Source organism: Garra rufa, chromosome 5, assembly GCF_049309525.1.
Source record: "Garra rufa chromosome 5, GarRuf1.0, whole genome shotgun sequence".
NCBI classification, from domain to species: domain Eukaryota; kingdom Metazoa; phylum Chordata; class Actinopteri; order Cypriniformes; family Cyprinidae; genus Garra; species Garra rufa.
The window spans coordinates 35,654,556-35,678,661 of record NC_133365.1 but is presented as its reverse complement, the minus strand read 5'-3'; the positions used below and the strand labels follow the sequence as shown (position 1 = coordinate 35,678,661).

Below are 24,106 nucleotides of genomic sequence, written 5' to 3'. Positions count from 1 at the left end.
TTTCATACCAACAAAATAATAGCTAATGGGTTACATACTGTGAATCAAAAAGGTTAGTCAACAGGGGGAAAAAAGTAACTTGAAATGGAGATTAATATTTGATAGTGTCAATGGAACTAGTACAGTGTCATCTCATTGCTAAACATACTGGTGTTCATTGTAATAGACTATTTTTCTTAGGAGAAGCTTTATAAGCAGTGAGATTTCAAATCAATATTCAATGTACAAGTAGCAATTTGTTTGGCAAGTACCTTATAATAAGTGTTACGTAAGGTGGCCAAAAGAGCTCAATGTGCTGCAAATGAAAAAACACATGCAAATAGAAAAAAACGGCTGCAAATTAAGTTTGACAACACACATGCTGCAAATCCTCACAACGCAACAAAATACAGAAACATGATGCAAATATTCAAAACACAACCAAATACAGAAACTGCAAATATGCACAGACCACATGGGAAATGTTTAACCACATGTTTTGGATGTTTTAAACAAATGTTTCGTAGTGCGTATCTGTACATTTCTTTTAGCAGAGTATTTATGTATTTGGTTGTGTTGTCAGTGTTTGCGGTGCATTTCTGTATTTGGTTGTGTTGTGAGTATTTGTAGCACGTTTCTGTTTTTTTTTTTTTCGCAGCACATTTCTGTATTTGGTTTTGTTGTAAGTATGTGCCGCATGTTTCTATTATTGCAGTAGATTTCTGTATTTGGTATTTGGTGTTGTCAGTATTTGCAGCACATTTCTGTATTTGGTTGTGAGTATTTGCAGCATGTTTCTATATTCAGTTGTGTTGTGAGTATTTGCAGCATGTTTCTATATTTGGTTGTGTTGTGAGTATTTGCAGCGCGTTGCTGTTTTGCAGCGTGTTTCTGTATTTAGTTGTGAGTATTTGCAGTACGTTTCTGTTTTCGTTTGTGTTATGAGTATTTGCAGTGCGTTCCTGTATTTGGTTGTGTTGTGAGTATTTGCAGCACTTTACTGTTTTGCAGTGTGTTTCTGTATTTAGCTGTAAGTATTTGCAGCACGTTTCTGTATTTGGTTGTGAGTATTTGCAGGGTGTTTTTGTATTCATTTGTGTTGTGAGTGTTTGCAGAGTGTTTCTGTATTGGGTTGTGCTGTAAGTATTTGCAGCATGTTTCTGTTTTTGGTTGTGTTGTGAGTATTAGCAGCTTTTTTGTATTTGGTTGTGTTGTATTTGCAGCATGTTTCAGTATTTGGTTGTGTTGCGAGCATTTGCAGTGTGTTTCTATATTTGGTTGTGAGTATTTGCAGCATGTTTCTATATTCAGTTGTGTTGTGAGTATTTGCAGCACGTTGCTGTTTTGCAGCGTGATTCTGTATTTAGTTGTGAGTATTTGCAGTACATTTCTGTTTTCGTTTGTGTTATGAGTATTTGCAGTGCGTTCCTGTATTTGGTTGTGTTGTGAGTATTTGCAGCACTTTACTGTTTTGCAGTGTGTTTCTGTATTTAGCTGTGAGTATTTGCAGTACGTTTCTGTATTTGGTTGTGTTGTGAGTATTTGCAGCACTTTACTGTTTTGCAGCATGTTTCTGTATTTAGCTGTGAGTGTTTGCAGTATGTGTCTGTATTTGGTTGTGTTGTGAGTATTTTAAATGCATTCCTGTATTTGGTTGTGTTGCGAGTATTGCAGCGTGTTTCAGTATTTGGTTGCGCTGCAAGTATTTGCAACATGTTCCTGTTTTTGCAGCGTGTTTCTGTATTTGGTTGTATGTTTTTTAGCACATTTCTATATTTGGTTGTGTTGTGAGCATTTGCAGCTTGTTAATGTTTTGCAGCATGTTTCTGTATTTAGTTGTGAGTATTTGCAGTGCATTTTTGTATTTGGTTGTATTGTGAGTATTTGCAGCACATTTCTGTTTTGGCAGTGCAATTCTGGATTTGGTTGTGTTGTGAGTATTTAAAGCAAAGGTGCTGTCAAACTGATGAAGAGTTTTTTTTTATTTGCTAGTGCTTTTTCTATTTGCACGTTTTTTCTTAAGTTGCAGTGTGTTGAGCTCTTTTGGCCACCAAAGTCACACTTCATATTAGGGTTCATATATATATATATATATATATATATATATATATATATATATATATATATGTGTGTGTGTGTATATATAGGCTTACCATATCATACAGTACCCTTGTCATGAGATAGATACTTATATAGTGAATACAAAAGAAAATCTGGACAACAGTAATCAGAATGCATCTTACACGACAAGACTAATGAAGCGTGGAACTAAAAGGCACCTTGCCGGAATTCCAGGGGAGCACTTTAGAAATGAGCACACCCTCCAGAGATCCCAATCAGCCCATTTCCATTTGGGCCATTGAGAGAGCAAGAGAGGCAAGATCCCTGCTGAGAGTCATAGTGCTACTGTCATCCCACTAGCATGTTATACATACATTTCAACCATCAATGCCTAAGGCACGTCATCTAACAATAGCATCTGTATCTAGCTTTAAAATCATCTCACTGCTATATTTAGAAACTCTCTTTCAAACCCACTGTCTGTATGACTGGATTCACTGACCTGAGATTAATTTAGCAAAAGAACGAGACCACAGCTGAATTTCAGAGGAAAGCTGAAATATTGCATAAAGTGGAGCTATTACAGTAATGGAAAGAAATTAATTAATTTTCCACATAATTGTCTAAATTACATTAGGTAAAGGATCATTAAATGGTGTTAGCTCAAATTATTTTATTTCATAATCAGCTATTAAAACGAGTGACTCTTAAAGCAGATTTCAGTGCGCAGAAGGAAATTGATTGTTACTTTACCTCCTAACAGGCAACTCAAATCTAAGTGAATCAAAGGTTTCAGCATACATAGCAAAGAAAATCACATTACAGTATCTGGTCTAGGCCATCAACATTAATTCTATAGCTCTATACTCTTATTGTATGTCAACAATTGTCTCATTTATGTCTGTCTTCAGGAATTTTGGGAGAAATGTCTCAGAAAAAATGTCTCAGTGTCTCTAACAAAACATGGGCAAAAAAAAGTTTTTCAGCCCAAACAGTCAGACACAGCAACACTGGCCAATAGTGTAATAGTTTGCCATTCCATTTGGTGACACAATTGCATTTTGGAGGTGTAAGAATGACATCCTTCTGCTTTAAATGTATCACAACTGAGAATTCTGACAGAAAGAGCTTAGGTTAGAACCCAGAGTCTCCTGATCTTTAAAAGAAAAACTCAAATTTTCCCTTATGTAAAAGTGCAATGAAGCTTCACCTCTGGATGTTGCTATTGGCCGAGCTCTCAGCAATCTGTGCACTGGGAATCCATTTGGTCTCATCCACCACAGTGCGCGCGTGAGGCAGCCGTCCCACATCCTTTATGGTCATCAGCATGTGATGTGAATTCTTCAAGATTTGCACGGCCTCATCATGAGAAATGCTCCGGAAACTACGTCCATTGACCTCAAGAATCTGATCCCCTACCTACAAAGATGGAGACAGAGAGAGACTTCAGAGATCTGACACTCCAAATGAGACAAAATGAAACGCAACAATGCCTGGCACAACCTGTTTGACAAAGCTGACAGCAAATTCACACGTAGAGATTTCAATTAAGCCTGATAACTGATAAACAAGCTGTCCCTTCAGTATGATTTGTACAAGAAATAATTTAATCTGTATTGCCAGAGCATTTGTTGCAGCAAACTGTGGCAGACAGACAGTTATGAATATCATCTGTCCCATTTCCAAATTCCCTCAGTAACAGACTGACAGAGGAAGTGAGGGAGTAGACAATGAAGAGAAAGAGGAGCACTCCCTGGAAATTATTCAGTTACAAGCAACAAATAAAAGAGCTCAATCTGTTCTCATTAAACCTACTCGACCATAGCTAAATATCGGGGTATTCTGCAAATCAATGTAATGAACATATTTCATTAAAAACTCTGAACAGTTTAGCACAGTGGCACAACAATCAATGACTATAACACTATTGTTTTACTGTGTCTAAATCATCTCACATCTCACACCGTAAGTCATAAATCATCTCAATATCTCACATCATAAGGGATCGTTTACCCAAATGTTGAAATTCTATCATTATTTACTCACCCTCATGTCGTTTCAAACCTGTATGCTGTTATTTTTGTACTGACTTACATATGTGGTCACTATAAACGGCTGTATGGAAAAAAGCTAAATAAAAATCCTTTAAAAACGTTTGTTACATGGAAATAATGACAGTTTTCATGGGTCAACTATTCCTTTATCACAACAAAGTGCTCCACCGATATACAGATGAGGCTGCTGAGAGCCCTATTAAGAGGGGTGAAAACTTTTGAACAGAATAAAGTTGTGTACATTTTTCTTATTCTGCCTAAATATCTTTTTTTCCATTTAATACTACCTTTCAGAAGCTACTTATATTTTTCCTAGAAAACTCTCAATGCATTGTGTTTCCTTCTGAAGCATCATTGAGTGTTTGAACCTTCTGTAATAGTTGCATATGAGTCCCTCAGTTGTCCTCAGTGTGAAAAGATGGATCTCAAAATCATACAGTCATTGTTGGAAAGGGTTAAAATGCACAAAATGCTGAAAAACCAAAGCAGCAGACAGTTTAACTGTTCAGGACAAACAATGGACTCATGAACAACTATCACAAAAAAAAAAGCAGCCGTGGATCATTCAGGTACCAACACAGTATTAAGAATCAAGTGTATGTAAACTTTTGAACAGGGTATGTAAATGTTTTTTATGTAAAATATATTAGTCAGGTCAGTACTTAATAAAAAATATCATGCATTTTGTATGACCCCTTTTATTTTGGTAAAATAATTAACATTTTGCAGATTCTGAAAGGGGGATGTAAACTTCAACTGTATATGGGGGAATGTTTCTATTTCAAGTATAAATCAAGCACTAAACACATTACAATTGTTCAATCCATTAGGTAACAGTATATGAAACCATGATCCGCACTCACAAAAATAGTCTTCTTAAGGGGTTTTATTTTAAATTAATCACCAGTAGGACAATGCACAAACATTTTTCTCAAGGTAAATTTGTTTTTCTGGAGTCTATTTTACAGCATATTTCATGTATTTCAAGGCTGTGATGTATTTAAACTCATCCTGAACACAGACGTTTTTCATCAAGTCCGTAAAATAAATACCCTGCCAGCTTTTGTCTGAGCAAGACAAATTCTAAATGATGGATGGATGTTCTGTGAAATGAAAGAGAGAGAAAGAACCAAAACAGAAAGCTCCAGGATTTTTACAGAGAGGAGGAAACTGCAAACTGCAAACCAGTGTTAAAATTTAAGAGGAGATTGTCTTCCTCTTAGTTTAGGGTTTAGGGACCCTCCATTGATAGTCCTTGGACAGTCCCGTTCCTTTCACTGGAGAAAAAAAGAATTCTAATTATTGACGTAAGATGATTTTTGTTTGCCCAACATTTCTTCGATCACTGGTGCAAACCATTCCTCCTTTTGTTCTCCTCAGCAAAGGAGAAATAATAAAGAGAGATTAGTTATCGATGTGTGTCTGTTTCTTCCTCTCTGTGCAAACGTTCTTCATGCAGTGGAGTCAGCAGCCAGAACGCACTATAACTCACTGGTGTAGAGAGAGAGGGATAGTGAAGGATAGAAAGAGAGAGGGAGAGAGAGGGTGATTTATAATCTGCAGAAACTCAAGGATCATTCATTTACTCACAGAAGGGAAACCACTGGCATTCTTTTACCAACCTTTCTTCCCCTTTATCACACTCTCCAACGCACCGCTGCGCTCTGCATCCCTCTATTCTTTCCAGACTACTCTTCAAACCCTCTGCATTAGACCACTTTCTCTACCACTCCGTTGTCCCTCCATCCCACTCTCCTCTAATAGCCCTCTACATGATTGTATACTTTATTGATCCTTTGGGGACAATCAACACTAACATTAAACATGTAGCACGCGAATGCACAAAAGCAAGTGCTGTATTATTAAACAGCTGACAAGACAAAATATTAAAATAAACAGAATGAGACATGCATTACCTGTTCATATGCATTACCAGAATAAACATAGGACATTTAACAGCACTAAAATATGACAAGAGTGCAATGGATTGTTAACACACCACACACTTTACACACACTGTGGTGCCATAAAAATGTATTTAGACACTTGAGCCAAATTAAATTTAAATTATTCTGAATTTACTACTACTACTACTGCTACAATAATAATAATAAATCTTATTATTAATCTTAAACCAGCAAGTTCTTCTTTGGAGACTTTTTTAGAGACTACATCAATAACCAAATGTTAAACAAAGTCACATTTATCTTAAAATAAAGCATAAAGCAATAAAAGCAAAACGTTTAAAAATGTATTTAATTATTATAAATCATACATTCACTGAATTATTAAATAGACAATTTAAAAGAAGAAAAAGGCAATTTTGGAACCTGAGGGGAACTGACTTCATTGTGGCAAAAATTCCACCAAAATGAACAAAAATCCCCCATAAATTCAAGATAAAGGGGCAAAAAAATTACCCTGCACAATTAAACAATGTATTACATCTGCAACAATTAAAATTAAATGTGAAAATCAATGAAAAGTTTCGATTTGCAGAATTACATTTAGATTTGCTCACACTTGTATGTGCTGTTTTGTGCAGCGTTGAGCCTTATAACCAATCAAACACATTTCTGTTGAGCTGTGTTGATTTATTCTGCACACTCGCGGACTTCCTCATCATAAACAACCCAGTGCAGATATGATGTAAACAATAAAATATGAATTTTGTAGCTTTAGTGATTGTAACAGGAGTTTATGCATAACTTGTGCTAAACTAAAGTCATGGACATGTCTGTGAAGCCCAAATGAGATGTGCCCAAAATGCAGACATGAAACAAAAATGTTTTTATATCGTTTTCTATATCAATATTAATAATCATTATTACAATATAGAGAGCAATAATCTACACAAATTATTTGTTTCATAATATTACAGCCCTGTGAGCTTGTGTTTTTACATATAATTTAGTCTACTGTTATTGACAACATTATAAAAATTATTTTAAAAAAATTGCCCTTACAAATGTAAAAAATGTCTCTGAAAAATAATTCCAGGGGGCAAATATTGCCCCTTCATGGAAAGTTCATTTCTGACCCTGTATTCATTCACTAAAAATTACCTAAAGACAAGTTGGATAAAACTGCAAAAATGTCTCACAAAATGCACCAACTCAGACCTTTTTGGGGCCAGACTTTGTGTTATATATAAAGCAAATGTGTCCTTTAAAATAAAGTAAGCTTAATCTTGCTCCATTCTCCTTTATGTACCCTAGTAACTCCCTATACACAAATGGGATTTTCATGTGTGACTTATTATGAGAGCTTGGGTCTGTCCCAAATCAAGCCTGAAACACCTTAAGGAGCAATAACTGTGCTGGACTATAGACATGACCCATATAAGTTCTTGAGAGGCTTCTCACTAGGTCATTTTGTATCTCTGTTATCATCCTCGGATGCCTCTGGCTGTCTATTTTTGTTCTCCAGGTGGGTCTAAATGAAAGCACTATAAAAGACACAGACAAAGTTATTATACTGCAGGCAGGCTTCAGGCCTACTCCTCAAACATACAAACACACTGCGCGGGCCTCACACGTCCATCTGTCAGCTACAGTCGCGCCGGACACCGGCAGAGGTGAGGCTCAGATAAATGTGTCTGATGGACGTCCGCCACAGATCCAGGTGAGCCCAGCTCATCTCAGAGGGGAACGGACATTAATTAGGCCCAGTGTTGAGCTACGCAGATGGGACAGATGCCGAGCCATCAGTCAGTTTTACCTCCAGCACAGCTGAAGTTTAATCTACATGGCTCTGAGTTCAGCAGACAGAGAAAGGGTTTTGGGGAAAGGGTGGGGGTGGCTGTTTGAAGGGAAATGCGCTTCAGAAGAAAGGAATTATGGAATGAGTTCAAAGGCCAGGAGTTTTGCCAGAAACCCTATCAGAAAAAGCTAGTAGGAGGATTCAAAACTTCACTGAGGAAACACTGCTTTGTACTCCACACACACACACACACACACACACACACACACACACACACACACACACACACACACACACACATATATATATATATATATATATATATATATATATTATAGGCAAGGATGCATTGAATTGATCAAAAATGACAGGAAAGACAATCATAATATTACAAAAAATATTCTATTTCAAACAAATGCTGTTCTGAAATCTTTATTTATCAAAGAATCCTAAAAAGAATGTCACAGTTTCCACTAAAATATTAAGCAAAAACATTTCAACGTAACATTGTAATCCTGTTTCATGATATTACTGTTTTTACTGTATCAACTAAATGGCTATAACATTTCTCTAAAACTGGATGTGAAAGAAGATGTGCTTAATAAAAAGTTAATAAAAAGTCTTTTATTTTTCCAGATAATATTTTTTAAATTGTTTTTGCTTCAGGACAGTGACAAAATAAAATTTATTTAAATTTTAAAAACAACATGTTGCCTCTGTAATATCATGCTATTTCTTTCACTACCTGACTCGAAAATGTACCCCTGGGAACTTTGCAAGACGTGAAATACGTACCAATAAGTGCATAGTTGTCAACAGAAATGAACACTAGAGGCAGTAAAACAGTGAGCACTTGTAATCGTTTTCGTACACAGTTATGATTACAGCTCCATATATTTCACTTTCCGGATGTAACAAGCTTGCTTAAGTAGCTCAGCCAGCACGGATTTGAACTTAGGATACAGAAACCATGGGTATGAATCTCGTGAAAAACATGATTCACCATGAACGAGCTGAAAGATGAGAGATTGAAAAACAAGCTAAGGCGGCATGCTTGCGATTGCGCTTTTACATCACATTTGCTTTTGTTCATACTATCGGCTAGGTTTAGGTGTAGTGCAGATGGTATGTTATTTATAGCACCACTCAACAGCCATTTCAAGTCACAACTACGGTGACACATACAAAACCAACGTCACAAAAAACGTACCATATGTAGGGTTATCTGTTCTGCACTCTTTTAGCGCCACTCACGAAACATACATTTTATGTATTTTACATCTTGCGTAAAAGTTCCCACAGGTACGTTTTCATCATGAGATCAGTTCCCTTCCGGAAACTCAGCTGCGTCAAGCACTATGGGGAACACCATTGGCGAACCACGCTCTGAATATCGTGTGTCTAACAAATCCGAAGGAGGGCGTGACGTCACAGGAGGGGTGACGTAAGCGACCAGGAAGTATAAAAGCACGTGCGACGGAGCCGGCATCAGCTCTCGTCATTTCAGCGAAGCACTCTGTGTTGTATTGTCTGGTTATCACTCCCTTTTTTGTGCAAGTTAGCACGCCTTTCTTTTGAGTGATAATGTCTGCTAGGGGCAAAAAAGAAAAAGAAAAAGAGAAAGTTAAGTCAGTGAGTGAGGGCGAATCACACTTCAAGCGTGTTCCTCCCTGCCAGCGTTACATTACTGGCGGGGATACACACAGCTTGTATGTGGTTTGCCTGGGAGCGGAGCACGCTGAGTCGGCTCTCGAGGGGGCCGGCTGCCAGCATTGTGACCAGCTTCCAGTTCACGTGCTCCGCTCCCGAAAGGCTCTTTTTGAGAAAGGAGCCTTCTCCAGCGTTCCCCGCGGTGCTGGCCCCGCTTCCGCTGAGGCGGAGCAGCAGCTGCATTCGTGGGGTTCGCAGTTAGATTTGTTGGAGGGTATGGAGACGGGTGATCCTACCTCACCTGACAGATCTGAAGCTCTTTTTCTGGGTGCGGAAGCCCGCTCTGCGGTTACTTCCCCCTGGGAGGAGGGCTCACTGCTTCTCCTGTCTTCCTCTGAGGAGGTTGACGTGGAAAGCGTGTCAGAGCCGCTCACTAAAGACCAGTTGCCCCAATACGAGGAGCTCTTGGAGGTGGTTACTCGTGCGGTTGCCAAGCTAAACATCGATTGGCCCGCCGAGAAACAGCATAAGCCGTAGAGAAGCACACTGAGGTGTCGAGATCGTGGGGGAAGCCGTTCTTGTCTCGTCTGTTTGTCCCTGCCTCTGATTATTATGGCAATGTGGCGGGGCTCGATGAGAACGGATATAAGATGATGCCACGAGCTGAGCAAACACTCGCCAGCTATTTATCACCTGGACTGGCATCATCTTTAAAGGCTCCGTCCTTGCCTTCCAAACCGCTGCGAACATCTTCAGCGCTGGTTGGCAAGGCGTACACGGCAGCAGGTCAAGCTGGCACCTGCCTGCACACCATGGCGGTGTTGCAGGCATATCAAGCGGACCTGCTGAAGGACCATAACGACGGCGAGGAAATTGACATTTTAGAGCTGCATCGTACCGCTGATCTTGCTCTCCGCACTACCAAGGAGACTGTCCGTGCAGTTGGGCGGTCTATGGCAGCCCTGGTATCCGCGGAGAGACATCTGTGGTTGACCCTGTCTGACATGAAAGAGAAGGACAGGGTCTTCCTCCTTGACGCCCCGCTGCTGCCTTCTGGTCTGTTTGGCGACGCAGTAGACTCTGTCGTCAGCAGATACCAGGAGGCTCGCAAGCAAGCGGCGGCGTTTCAGCGGTACCTCCCTCGCCGCGTTATTGCCTCTGAGGCTGCTGGGCGGAAGCAGCCTCAGCCGTGTACGAGCTCCTCGTATCGCCAGGTACAAAAACAGTCGCTTCCCGTGCTCCCCCGACACCTAGGACCAGGGATTTGCGGCACTCTGGGCCAGGGACCTCCAAGACTAGGCCCGACCTGAGGGTCGTCCTTCAGTCTAGGAGGTCCTCGGCCAAGAGACCCTGACAATTATGCGTCAGGGTCATTGAGGGCAGCCCTTCTCGGGGACGAGCGGATCGCACCGCATTACACGGTGTCCGTCTCCCCCCCGGGACCTCAGGAGATCTGTCAGCCACCCCTGCCAGTGTTACTGGGCACGGCAGTCTCCAGCGAGCCCATACCTCATGTCTCTCCGCCCGGCAACGTAGCGGGACTGAGGTGCTCGCTGCCCCTACGGGGGCCTCAATTATAACCAGAGGCCAGCCTCGAGAGGCTGGTTCCCTTAGTAGAACTTGTAGCAGCGTGGAAACTACTGCCAAATGTGTCTACTTGGGTCCTGCACACTGTAGAAAAAGGTTATTACATCCAATTCGGCGCACAACCGCCACCTTTCGAGGGGATTTTTCCCACACTTGTGGGCCCCCGAGCAGGCTCTGGTTATGGAGCAGGAAGTAGTTTCTCTTCTGAGGAAGGAGGCCATCGAGGTGGTTCCTCCTCAAGACAGAGACTCAGGGTTCTACAGCCGCTACTTCATTGTTCCCAAGAAGGATGGAGGACTGTGGCCTATTTTAGATCTCCGCCGCCTGAACCGCTCAGTCAAGAGACTGAAGTTCAAAATGCTCACAGTCAATCAAGTCGTGTCGCATATCAGGTCCGAGGACTGGTTCGTCACGATAGATTTGAAAGACGCTTACTTTCACATCTCCATCCTTCCCCAACACAGGAAGTTCCTGAGGTTCGCTTTCAGGGGCAAAGCTTACCAATATCGGGTGCTTCCCTTCGGCCTAGCCCTCTCACCCCGCACATTCACAAAGATGTGGATGCTGCTCTGGCTCCTCTGAGACTCCAGGGCATCTGCATTCTGAACTATATCGACGACTGGCTGATTTTGGCCCAGACAGAACAGTTAGCGGTCCAACATCGAGATGTTGTTCTTGCTCACATGAAAAATTTGGGGTTGAGACTGAATGCCAAGAAAAGTGTGCTATCTCCATTACAGAGAACCACTTATCTAGGTGTAGTGTGGGAATCGACCACGATGCAGGCACGAATGTCACCCGCTCGGATCGAGTCGATTCTCACGGCAGTCAGAGGAATCAGACTAGGCTAGCTACTCACTGTGAAACAGTTTCAAGTACTTTTGGGTCTAATGGCAGCAGCCTCCAACGTGATACCTCTTGGACTACTGCACATGAGGCCCCTACAGTGGTGGCTCAAAACCAGGGGTTTTTCCCCGAGGGGAAATCAGTTCCCCACAATCAAGGTCACGCGGCACTGCTTACGTGCCTTAGACATGTGGAAGAAACCCTGGTTCCTTTCCCAGGGCCCAGTGCTGGGAGCTCCTTGTCGCCGCGTAACGCTAGCGACAGACGCATCCCTCACTGGTTGTGGGGCGGTCATGAGTGGCCGCTCAGCCTGCGGTCTGTGGACAGGCCGCCATCTCCTTTGGCACATCAACTGCTTGGAGATGCTGGCCGTGTTTCGAGCTTTAAAACACTTCCTCCCAGACCTTCGGAACCGTCATGTGCTCGTACGCACCGACATCACAGCGGTTGTGTGCTACATCAACCACCAAGGGGCTCTGTGCTCACGGCCGTTGTTCAAACTGGCGTACCAGATCCTCTTGTGGTGCCAAGGCAAACTGCTATCACTAAGAGCGGTTCATATCCCTGGCCACATGAATGTGGGAGCAGACATCCTGTCGAGGCAGGGGCCGAGGCCCGGGGAATGGATGCTTCACCCCGAGGTGGTGAAGCAGATTTGGAGTATTTTCGGTCAAGCCCAGGTGGACCTCTTTGCGACTCAGAAGACATTGCAATGTCCCCTCTGGTACTCTCTAGCTCCTCCAGCTCCTCTGGGACTGGACGCTATGGTACAGACGTGGCCGAGGCTACGTCTGTACGCCTTTTCCCCGATTGCTCTGCTCCCGGGAGTTCTAGAAAGAGTGCGCCGGGACGGGTCCAGCTACTCTTGGTAGCCCCGTTCTGGCCAGGTCGAACGTGGTTCTCAGACCTGATCTCCCTCCTAGACGGCACTCCATGGGAAATCCCGATCAGGAGGGACCTTTTCTCTCAAGCCGGCGGCTCCATTCTGCATCCCTGCCCAGAAATGTGGAGGCTATGGGTGTGGCCCCTGAGGGGGCACAACTCGTAGCTTCGGGTCTCTCAACTGAGGTTGTTGAGACCATCCTTCATTCTAGAGCTCCCTCTACGAGGAAACTTTATGTATGTAACCCAGGTTCCCTGAGGGAACGAAAGCTGCGTCAAGGGCCACAATTCCGGCGTCCCTAGAGCGCTTTCTGTATTCCTAGAAAGCTGACGCCGGCTCCGTCGCACATGCTTTTATACTTCCTGGTCGCTTACGTCACCCCGCCTGTGACGTCACGCCCTCCTTCGGATTGGTTAGACACACGATATTCAGAGCGTGGTTCGCCAATGGCGTTCCCCATAGCGCTTGACGCAGCTTTCGTTCCCTCAGGGAACCTGGGTTACATACGTAACCTGGGTCGTTTTTTCCACACAGTAAAAATGGGTGTTTTTACATAAATATATATATAGATCTTCATATGCAGGACATTCCACATAGGTAAACACACTTGACCAATAAATCTTTTCATTTAAACATCAAAAAACTTTTGCCTCCGATTCTCATAGCTGTTTAAATTCTAATTAAGCATTTCATTCTAGGTAAGTGTGTCTAGCATTCTTTAGTTCTGCTCCTAGCGTCTATAAGAAAGAGAGGTTTCAGTGGTCTAATATTGAGAGTAGACTGGTGTTCACTGATGAGAGGTCCATTGAAGGAGCACTAAAACCCAAACAATTACAGAGAGAGCAAAATTAAAAGCCTCTCCAAAAAAAAAAAAGCAAGCAGTCAATCTTTCATCTCCTCATCGCAACCACCCCTCTCCATTAGAGCCATACGGCAACAGTTGTGCGTTGCACAGAATACTGTTGAGCTCAGTAGATTTATGTGTTCTTGGGTTCAAATCCCCCGCAAGAGAAGACTCATGATTACTGGGACCGATAATTGAATATGCAATTAAATGGAAAAAAGTGGGACCTTTACCCAGTTACCTCTGCAATATGGAGGTAGAAATTTCAGTGACAGTCATAGCATGTGGTATTGTAAGTGCAGGTGTGTACACAAGGGTTTTTGTATGTCTAGGTTATGCAAGAGCTCTTTACATAAGCTGATAATATCAGCAGACAAAAGTGGTTTTACCTTTCATAAGTCATATAATAATCACAAACCAAATGTTCTCTTACCTCACTGTCTGCTGCCTGCTAGGTGGACCTTTTATAAATTAGATACATCTATCGAAGTTACAGTAGGTACTAAATGTGCTCAGGATATAGGTTTGAATAAAAGAAATGCAATTCAACTAGGTTCATATCTCCCTAAAACAGAAAATACCAATATACTTCATGATCAGAAAATACCACCAGAAAAACAGTTCAAACCACTTGCAACTATCTTGAGCTATGACGTCGGAACCAGCAGACGGGGAAAAACATCTTCAACAATCCATTTTGAGCTATTAAGTGCACTCCTAAAAAAATTGGGCACTGGTAAAATATTCATTAGGCTTATAATACAATGAAGTAATAGCATATATGTAATTGTTGAATGGCTGTTAATGGATAAAGATTCTCTCAACTACCTTCAACTACCACCAAATAGCTGTGCTAACCAAACCATGACCCTGTTGGTCTATAAATGTTTAGCCTCGGCTAACCATCTGTCCTCCCTGTCCAAAATCTTCAGATGAGTGATCCTTGTCATTCCAGCCCAGATGCACCAGATATTCTATCACCGCCATCCTGATCCTGAATATATTCTACAAAACTCAATGTCGTGTTTTCTGACTCTCCTGCCAAATTATGATAAGAAATGTCTGACTTTTTATCACCAGCACAAGTAAACACCAGCCCTGACATGAGACGATTACAAATCAACCCTTTTGTTAATATTTTTGCCATGCAACAAAGCAGCGAGAATACAAATGAACAGTTGTGGACATGCAGAAGCACGGAGCTGCATTACCAAAAAGGTGACGTAAAATATTTATCTGTCTCCGGTGGGGCAGAGGTAGCAGCTGAAGGCTGATCACTAAATAACTCAAGCACATAAGGTTACAAAGAGAGACAGAGACTGAGAAAGAAGACTGGACTTGTAATATCATGTCAAATAAACAAAAAACAAACAAACAAAGGTTTGATTATTATGAACAAAACAATTCATCTCAACAGATTAAAGCAGATTGATGCTACGATGAAGACTCAGGCTTGTGATATTTTCCAAAAAGCCTTCCCGGCCCATTCTCTGGCTGACTGGAGAAAGAGGAAACATCTTTCATCTTTCTGTCCATGGATTGATGCCAAAATGTTAAGAGCTCACTCAATCTTTTATGAGGCCAGCTTTAGATTTAGTGCCGCTTTGTTTCTACATCTTTCCGTTTGGCAGAAGCCACCTCAACCAATATACTCACACCACAAATTTAATTAGACCCACTAAATGCAGTCATGCCGAACCCCAGCAACACTTCTGGCCACTGCGGCTTTTCAAAAAACATCAAATCAGATGTCAATGTGTCTGAAACAATTTGTGTTTGTTTTAAGCGAACAGGTGAAGAATATTTCCAATGACTTGCAGTTTCAAACATGATTAACTTTCCTGTCAGATGTCAGGTGGCATGTAAATTTTGCACCCAGTGAGTGAGCTGTTTTCAACGACATCATTATTGATAAATCACTGATTGACTGAATCACTGATGGACTGATGACTTTCAGCAACCTTATTAACAAATCACTGCACACTGCTGTCATCCAAAAAAGACACTGGGGTGTAATTTAGACTGAATTAAGGACTTGTCTCTAGCAATCGGCTCACGTCCGAGTCGAGGCAGAAGTAAATGTAATAAAGTCCAAGTAGGCTCTCAGTCTAATATTTGCCAAGTTAGGTTTTCAAAGATATTTTACCTTTAGTCCACTGTACTCTGCGGCAGACCCTCTGTCCACTCCGGTGATATAAATGCCCAGAGCATACTCAGCACCTCCACGGATCATCAAACCCAGAGATCGCCCATCATCCAGTGAGATATTCACCTGGGGAGATAACACACATTTGTATATTATCATGCTCATCTCACTTGTTTATGTATTCACTGACAAGTCCAACTGCACAAATCCTAAAGCAACAGTATACAACCAATTCATTTTCTAGCTGAGAAGCAGGCTCCCACGGGAAATTGTGGGATTCACAGTGAAGAAAGAGTTGAAAGTGTCAAAAAGTTCAACTTTATACAAATGAGATGAAAAACAGTTGTGGCATCTTCCGCAAGTGTTTCAAAACCTGCCGATAATGCTGGAGGTTTTGTTAAATTCAGTGCATAAATCACAACTACATATTACTAGATTTATTTTAGATTTTCATTGACTATGGCTGCATTAACAAATGTATCATTTATTAAATAATGAATCCTACAACCTATTGTAATTGTATACACTTTTTAGTTTCATTACCTTGAGGCAATTTTGGCTCTATGAAAAAGTCTTATAAAAGACTTTTCACACTGTTACTTGTATATTTTATTTAACTAACAATGTCCAATGGTGAATATAGAGGTATGTCCGGAAAACTTTAAGAATTTTCACATATTCAGTGTGAAATGTCCGCTGAGTGGCACTAAAAGAGTGCTCAGTTTTTATCCCCGGAAACAGATTAATGTACATATGGTACATTTTATGTGACAATGGTTTTATACGCAGTTCTAAAGTAAAACTATAACTCTAATGCTCCGTTGCCTTTAAAAAAAAACATACCATCTGCACTATACCTAAACCTACCTGATAGTATGAATAGTATGACGTAAAAACACAATTGCAAGCATGCTGTTTTAGCTTGTTTTTTTAACTCTCATCTTTCAGCTCTTTCATCGTGGGTCAGGTTTTACACAGGATTTGTACCCAAGGATTTCGCATCCTTAGTCCTATTCCATGCCGTCTGAGCTACCGAGCAAGCTTGTTACGCCCAGAAAGCGAAAAATATGGAGCTATAATCATAACTGTGTACAAAACCATTACAAGTGCTCACTGTTTTACCACCTCTAATGTTCATTTCTGTTGGAAACTGCAGTGATATGTACTTATTGGTACATATTTCATGTCTTGCGAAAAAGTTCCCACAGGTAAGTTTCTTCATGAGATCAGGTAGTCCAAACACATAAGACCTTTTTTCATTTTCAGAACACAAATTAGGATATTTTTGATGAAATCTGAGAGCTTGTTAAAATATTGGTTCAACCTTAATTTTATGATTTTGTGCGCAAAGAAAACAAAAATAATGACTTTTATTTTATTTATTTAATAATTTTCTATCTTCCGTGTCAGTCTTCGACGTATGCGGTCGTCACACGGACTATTTTAATGATGTCCTTACTACTTTTCTGGGCCTTCAAAGTGTCAGTTGCATTGCTGTCTATGCAGGGTCAAAAAGGTCTCAGATTTCACCAAAAAATATCTTAATTTGTGTTCTGAAAATGAACTTATGGGTTTGGAACAACATGAGAGTGAGTAATTAATGACAGAATTTTCATTTTTGGGTGAACTATCCCTTTACAGCATTTGTTGGTGAAAAAATTATAGAATAAAACAGCCAACTCATTTACCTTGCTATGGGTAATTGTATAGTTGACACACATTATGCACAATTTGACAAATTCTAAGTTACAGTAGTTTAATGTGACTTTCATACAATGAAAAAAGTTTCAAACTGGAACACAAAGTGACTGAAATTCACAAAGAGTGCATACAGAAAGCAATTACAGACCGCACTGAATATAGGCACACCTCCAAAGCAGCAGGTATCTAGCATTTCAAGTGAACACGTACGACACAGTGGATTATTGGTTAGAGGGTGGGATATTTACCCCCCTAGTTGAGACGGTGGTTGCACACTCCATTTGGCTCATCAGTTATGGACGCCCCATTACTAAAGGAAAATGCTGAGGCAATGAAGAGGAGGTGACCATAAATTGACTCACCCACCCATCAGGATTCTAGTGATGTTCGACCTGAATGAAATACCAATAAGATTCGAGTCTGGCATGCAGCACAACCAACCACTGCAGCATCCAAACCCTGATGAGCAATTACCAACAAATCAAATAAAGCTGTGTTTATCACCTCTCTGTGGGCTTGACAGTGGGTTTGATCTTTGAGGTGATTATGCTTCATCAGTTCTCATTTGTCTTGCATCATTTCAGAATAAAACAATGAACAGATTCCCAGAATCCAGACATGATTCTCCTCAGCATTATTTAGACCTTCTATGAAAGTAGCATAATGAGAATAATGCATATTTTACAAGCCCTTTAGTTTTCTCTGATTGGTTAAACTGACATGATACATGTAGTGTATTGCTTACTCACAGGTTCTAGTTAGAACTCATAACATTAAAGGTCAGTTTTGCAGACACCACTAAAATACCAATTTTATCAAACATACACATACATGTATAGACTCATTCCTTATGCATTACACGTAGTGTGATAAATGGGTAATATGGATTTGGCTAGTTCATCTGAACTCAGATGATAGTTCAAATGGGTCATATCAATCACATTGACATAGAGAGCATTTCAGGTGAGCCGGGCCCAAAACGTGCCTGAAATACTCTTTTCAGCAGCCCCATATCCGAGCCAAAACAGCACAGACCCCCGCTAAAGAATCTCTGCAGCTAACATGCTCCACTGCCTCCATCCAAAACAAATAGATCACTGTCAATGCTTGTAATTAGGACTACCTCGAGTCATCCATAATCAAATCTCAAGAAACAAACAGTTTTGGTTGCTGAATTAACCATTGTCTAGAGTTTAGACAGTTATTATAAGTGAAAATCTCAGTTTGAGTTCATGGCTTTATATGCTTTGCAGGTGATTTTATAGACGGTTACAGTGCTTGCAAAAGTATTCATACCCCTTCATTTTTTCACGTTTTATTTTAAACGGTTTTAAATGACCTTTTTCCACATCAATCTACTCCAAGCACCATTATGACAAGAACGTAAATTTATTAGAAATAGTCTATAAAAACTGAAATAAGTACATTGCATTAGTATTCATACCCTTAACTAAGTAGCTGAAGCACCTTTACAGTCTCAAGTCTTTTTGGGTATGATGCAACAAGATTTGCACATCAACATTTGGCAATTATCTGCCATTCTTCTCCTTATCTCCTCACCTCTTAAGCTCTGTCAGCTTGGATGGGGGCAGACACACATTTTCAGGTTTCTCCAGAACTGTTTGATTGGGTTCACTCTTGCTGTGGGCTTAGGGTCATTGTCCTGTTGGAAGGTGAACCTTCTCCCAATCTGAGGCTCTGAATGTTCTAGACTGGGTTTTCATTAAGGCTATCTCAATATTTTGGTGCACTGAGCTTTTCTTCTACTCTGATGAGTCCCTCAGTCCCTGTCACTAAAAAACAGCCCCACAGCATGAGGCTGCTACCAGCACACTTTACTGTTGGGATGGCACTCTGCAGGTAATGAGCAGTGTCTGGTTTCTTCCAAACATGATGCTAACATGATATTTTCACTTGTCTTCACTGAGGAGAGGATTGAGTCTTGCCACACCACTATAAAGTCCAGATCTGTGGAGTGTCGCAGTGACGTTTGTCCTTCTGTAAGTTTCTTCCATCTGCATATATGATCATGGAACTCAACTAGAGTGACCATCAGGTTTTGGTTACCACTCTAACCAAGGCCTTTCTCCACCAATTGCTCAGTTTGGCCAAGGCCAGTTCTAGGAAGAGTTGTGGTTGTTTGAAACTTCTTCCATTTAGGGTAACAGAGACTACATGCTTCTGTGAACCTTTAATGCAGCAGATTTTTTCTGAACTCTTCCCCAGATGTGTTCTACAGGCAGTTTTTTTACCTCAGTCTTGGTTTTTGCTCTGATATGCCTTTTCAGCTGTTATATCTTTTATTAAGACGTGTCCCTTTCCAAATCATACTCATTCAATTGAATTTGCCACAGGTTAACTTCACTCAAAGTGTAGTAACATCTACAAGCAATAATGCACATGAGCGTAATATAAACTGAACTGTTTCCGAATCTTGTTGTGAATTAAAACTTATTTTGAATAATATATATACAAATGTGTCTCATACATATATGTCTCTCGAACAATATGATTATTTAGCTGTTTTTATTGTAATAATGATCAAATGTGATTTTTCTCCTCCTGTTTTTTTTTTACCTTTCTGGTTCGGTGCAGGAATTACTGCACATATGTGATGCCACAAACTCGTCCATATAGGAAAAAAAACTTTAGATATGCAATATATACTTCTCTGATGATACATTTTGAACTGAGATAACAAATTTTAGTCACTTGAGTCATGACAAATGTTGTATTTAGTACATTTACTGGCAACTATTTTGGATCTTTCAGACCTTGTCGACAGCGTTGTGATTGGTGACTGCTGTCCTTTGGGCATTTTTAGCTGAAGAGGCAGAATATGGGATGAAGGTGTGAGAGGGCATAGTGGGGAAAGTTGATGAATGTGTGTGTATGTGTGTTAATGCACCCACAGAGAGAAAAAAAAAAATCCTGCAGAGCTGGAGTTCGCAGAGAGGAATCACTGAGGCATTACGATCATTTCTACACTCGTTAGAGCTGTCATTTTCAATATGAATAAACGGAGTGACATAACACGTAGAGAGAAAAGCCACAGATGTTTAGTGCTTTACAACATCACTCTGAATTTTAAATTCCTTTAGTTTCACTCAGCCTGTCATCATGAGCGCTCATTTACACGCACCTTCTTCTCAGCACCCTCGTGGCAAATGTGTGTGTGGCCATGTTGCTGGATGTGCGAGAGTCTTGCTCCTGAGCCATGCTGCTCCAACAAGTCTGGTGGTGGAGACACACTGCGGCCCTGAGGGTCCACCCATGTGTACACGTGATTGGTCACGTAGCCACCTGGGATCCGTCCCATAGAACAGACCGACATGGAGAGCTTCTTAGAACCTTTCAATACCTGTGAAGGGAAAACAGATAGATTCAGCATTTTATTGAATTTTGAAGAAACTGTTCTACGCTCATTAGTTTAGTATTTTATATGTTAAATGTATTTAATGTAAAAAAAAAAATTGTGCTGTATTTCTTCAAAAATTGAAATGTAACATTTTAATTTGATATTGTTTTCCAAAATAAAACAGTTAATTTACTATCTTTAGCATCCTTTGACACTACTGTAGATTCTTGATTGTAATAATATTGTAATAATCTGTAAAATAACATTTCATGGAATGTACTGGATAATAATCTACGAAAAACCTGTAAAAAAGTGTGTTTTACACTTAATGAAAGCTGTTAAAAATGGGCCAAATGACTGGCAGCAGTGGCTGCCAAACAAAAACTGTAAAATTAAAGTAAAATATCTTAATTCAAAATTATAGTAAAATAATACTGTTTTTTTTTTCTGTAAAAGTGTTGATACTTTTAACTAAAATGAAAACAATTACACTTTTAAAAAAGCTGAAACAAAATTTAATCATTAGATGAAAATCTTCAATTTAAATGAATATGAGAAATGTTGCTTTGGCAGCTAATGTAAATAAAATACATTTAGGTTGAAGTACTAAAAGTACTGAAACTAAAACCAAACAGAAAGGTACACATATACATATAGACTTATTTCAGTTTACAAAAGCAACTGTAACCATTTTAAGTTTAGTTAACAGTAGCAACAGTTTTAGTTAACAGTATCAAAACTACTTAAAATGACAAAACATGTACCAAAATTACTAAAATGTACATTTAAACTAATATAAAACCCTAAAAATATACAAATAAAAGCTCATTTAAAATATTAATAAATTTACAGAAGACACCCACTAAAATGTCATTCAGTGAAAATCTTGTCAGGCATACTTATAACAAAAATCTATTTATGACATATTAAAAGACTACTTACTTTCACCCCAAATACTAATTAGCTGTAATTCTACATTTTTAAAATGTTCCCATTTGTCAGTAAGCATTGTTTACTCATTTAAAACACAATAAAATTGCATATGCTCCCTTATTCTCTATATATTTTAATATGTACAAGTCGGAATAAGCATATTGTTTGAATTTGTACATAAATATTGCTTAATGACAAAGTATCATAATTTCAACCAAATTTAGACAGTTTATTCTCCAAACATTTATTTTAAATGTTAAAAGTAGACACTTTACTTATATTTAATGTGCTTTCTTAAATTTCTTCTTAACGTCTTGAAAAGTGTAAAGACTTCTTTATAATAAGATTTATAATAGCTGTGTAAATGAAAATGAAATGACTCATTAACTGTTTATATGTGACCCTACACCACAAAACCAGAATTTTGCCAAAAATCATTAGGATATTAAATTAAGGTCATGTTGCATGAAGATATTTTTTTAATTTCGTACTGTAAATATATCAAAGCTTAATTTTTGATTGGTAATATGCATTGCTAAAAACTTCATTTGGACAACTTTAAAGGCAATTTTCTTAATAATTGAGTTTATTTTTTTGCACCCTCAGATTCCAGATTTTCAAATAGTTGTATCTCTGCCAAATATTGTCCTAAGGGTCATAATTGACTCTTATGACTGGGTCACATATTAGTGAGCAGAAATACAGTAACACATCAAAGCTTTGACCTACTAGAAAGGTGATTCTACATTTATGGCCTCTAAGAACCAAACAAGTCCAATAAAAGATCTTACTGACTCTAATGCAGGTCTCTTGTGAATTGTCTCAAGTCATGTAAATCGGTCCCACCACCTCCCTGAACTGCTCTCATCTCTAGAAATGTCCACAGACATCCATCTCTGACATTTAATATGCTTTATAGGGACAGAGCTGGACGTCTCAGTGGGGCTGGGAGTTATTTTTTTCAGTGCGACTGCAGATACAGACACCACCTCCCTGCACTGAGCAGAAGGTTTAGACAGACACCAGAGTTTGAAGTCCCTTGGAAAGGTTGGATGAAATCACTTAGAAGTATTTCCAACCTTTGGACATGCAACTTTTGGGCTTCCTCAAAGCAGACAGAGGAGGACAGGAAGAAAAAGAATAAAAAGAAAAAGATGGGTATAGAGATACAGGGTTGAGTCACTGCTACAGACAGAATATGAACAGTAGACACTTATTCTCCTTAGAGAATCTCGCTGACACTGACTTCAAATGATCAAGACAAAGAAAGCACTACAAAGATTACAAGTAAGAACAATTAGAGACATATTCAGAACATGTTGATCTTCAGAAAGCTACTCAATCAAGATAAAAAGCATTCATTGGCATAAACATATGAGCAGTCAGAGCCATGCAAGTGAATGAAATCCCTCTGGCTCGCTCACACAGAAGCACCCATGTTAGCCATTTACATGGATCTACATACATTAACATAAATGTTTAATTGGAGCGGAACAACGCATTCAGTGTTGCTTTTTCTGTTGCTGCATGAATTATGAAAAAATGGCATGTGTGTCCCGGTTTAAAACCGCTCACACAAACACTTTTGAGCAAAGGTTGGCAAGGAGCTAAAAATAAGAGCACCGAACCTGTGAAACCGTGTGGAGCGTTTCATCTGGAGCCTCTGAATGGAGCACTTGACCAAATGTGGTCAGCTACATAACAACACCTCAGTGTGCAAAAACAACAGCACGGACAGCTAGCAGAGCTTCTGAGCAGATCTCTTACATAACAGACAGTATGTGGGGAGTTTATAGCCATTGAGTAAGAGAGACTGAATAAGAGAGAGACTCAGTGCTGTGTGGATGTACAGCGGATGAGTCACGTTATTCTATCTTGAGAAAGAGTAAAAGGGTTCAAAATGTGTTTTCTAAAATTATAGGCTTTTCAGATATCCCACAGATTCATCATTTCATCAAACCTCAAACATTAAACTTGTTAACCTTACTAGATATATTATAAGGAGAGGAGACGTACTACTCGAATATATTTGAATGAGAAAAAAGTAGTGCTAAATATGGCAGCTGTAGTCCGATTTACAGCTAAACAAGCAAAGCAATGCTCAAGATGGTGACTTTAGGAATGGAAATACTGTCTTACAACTAAAACAGCCAATCACCTGTTTGTTATGGAAGCCTGTTTCTGCCACTTGCGACATCTTATCTCACAGTTCTAACTTTTTTTCTTGCAATTGCAAGTTTACATCTTATAATTCAGACTTTTTTTTTCTCAGAAATGTGTGATACACACTCAGAATTGCATGATATAAACTCGCAACTGCAATTTAAAAAAACTATGAATTGTAAGATTTAAAAAAAAATTT

At 39.8% G+C, this 24,106-nt stretch overlaps 1 protein-coding gene across 1 annotated transcript in view; it reads right to left on the bottom strand.

The window, feature by feature from the left end:
* Positions 1 to 3,246: 3,246 nt before the first annotated feature.
* Positions 3,247 to 24,106, bottom strand: part of whrnb (whirlin b) — a 54,754-nt gene continuing 33,894 nt past the window's right edge. Inside the window, exons 2-4 of the mRNA XM_073840065.1 lie at positions 20,596 to 20,814; positions 15,753 to 15,878; positions 3,247 to 3,459 (exon numbers count right to left, since the gene is read on the bottom strand). Of these exons, the coding sequence (XP_073696166.1) occupies positions 3,247 to 3,459; positions 15,753 to 15,878; positions 20,596 to 20,814 (558 nt within the window). The remainder of the gene's footprint in view (positions 3,460 to 15,752; positions 15,879 to 20,595; positions 20,815 to 24,106) is intronic.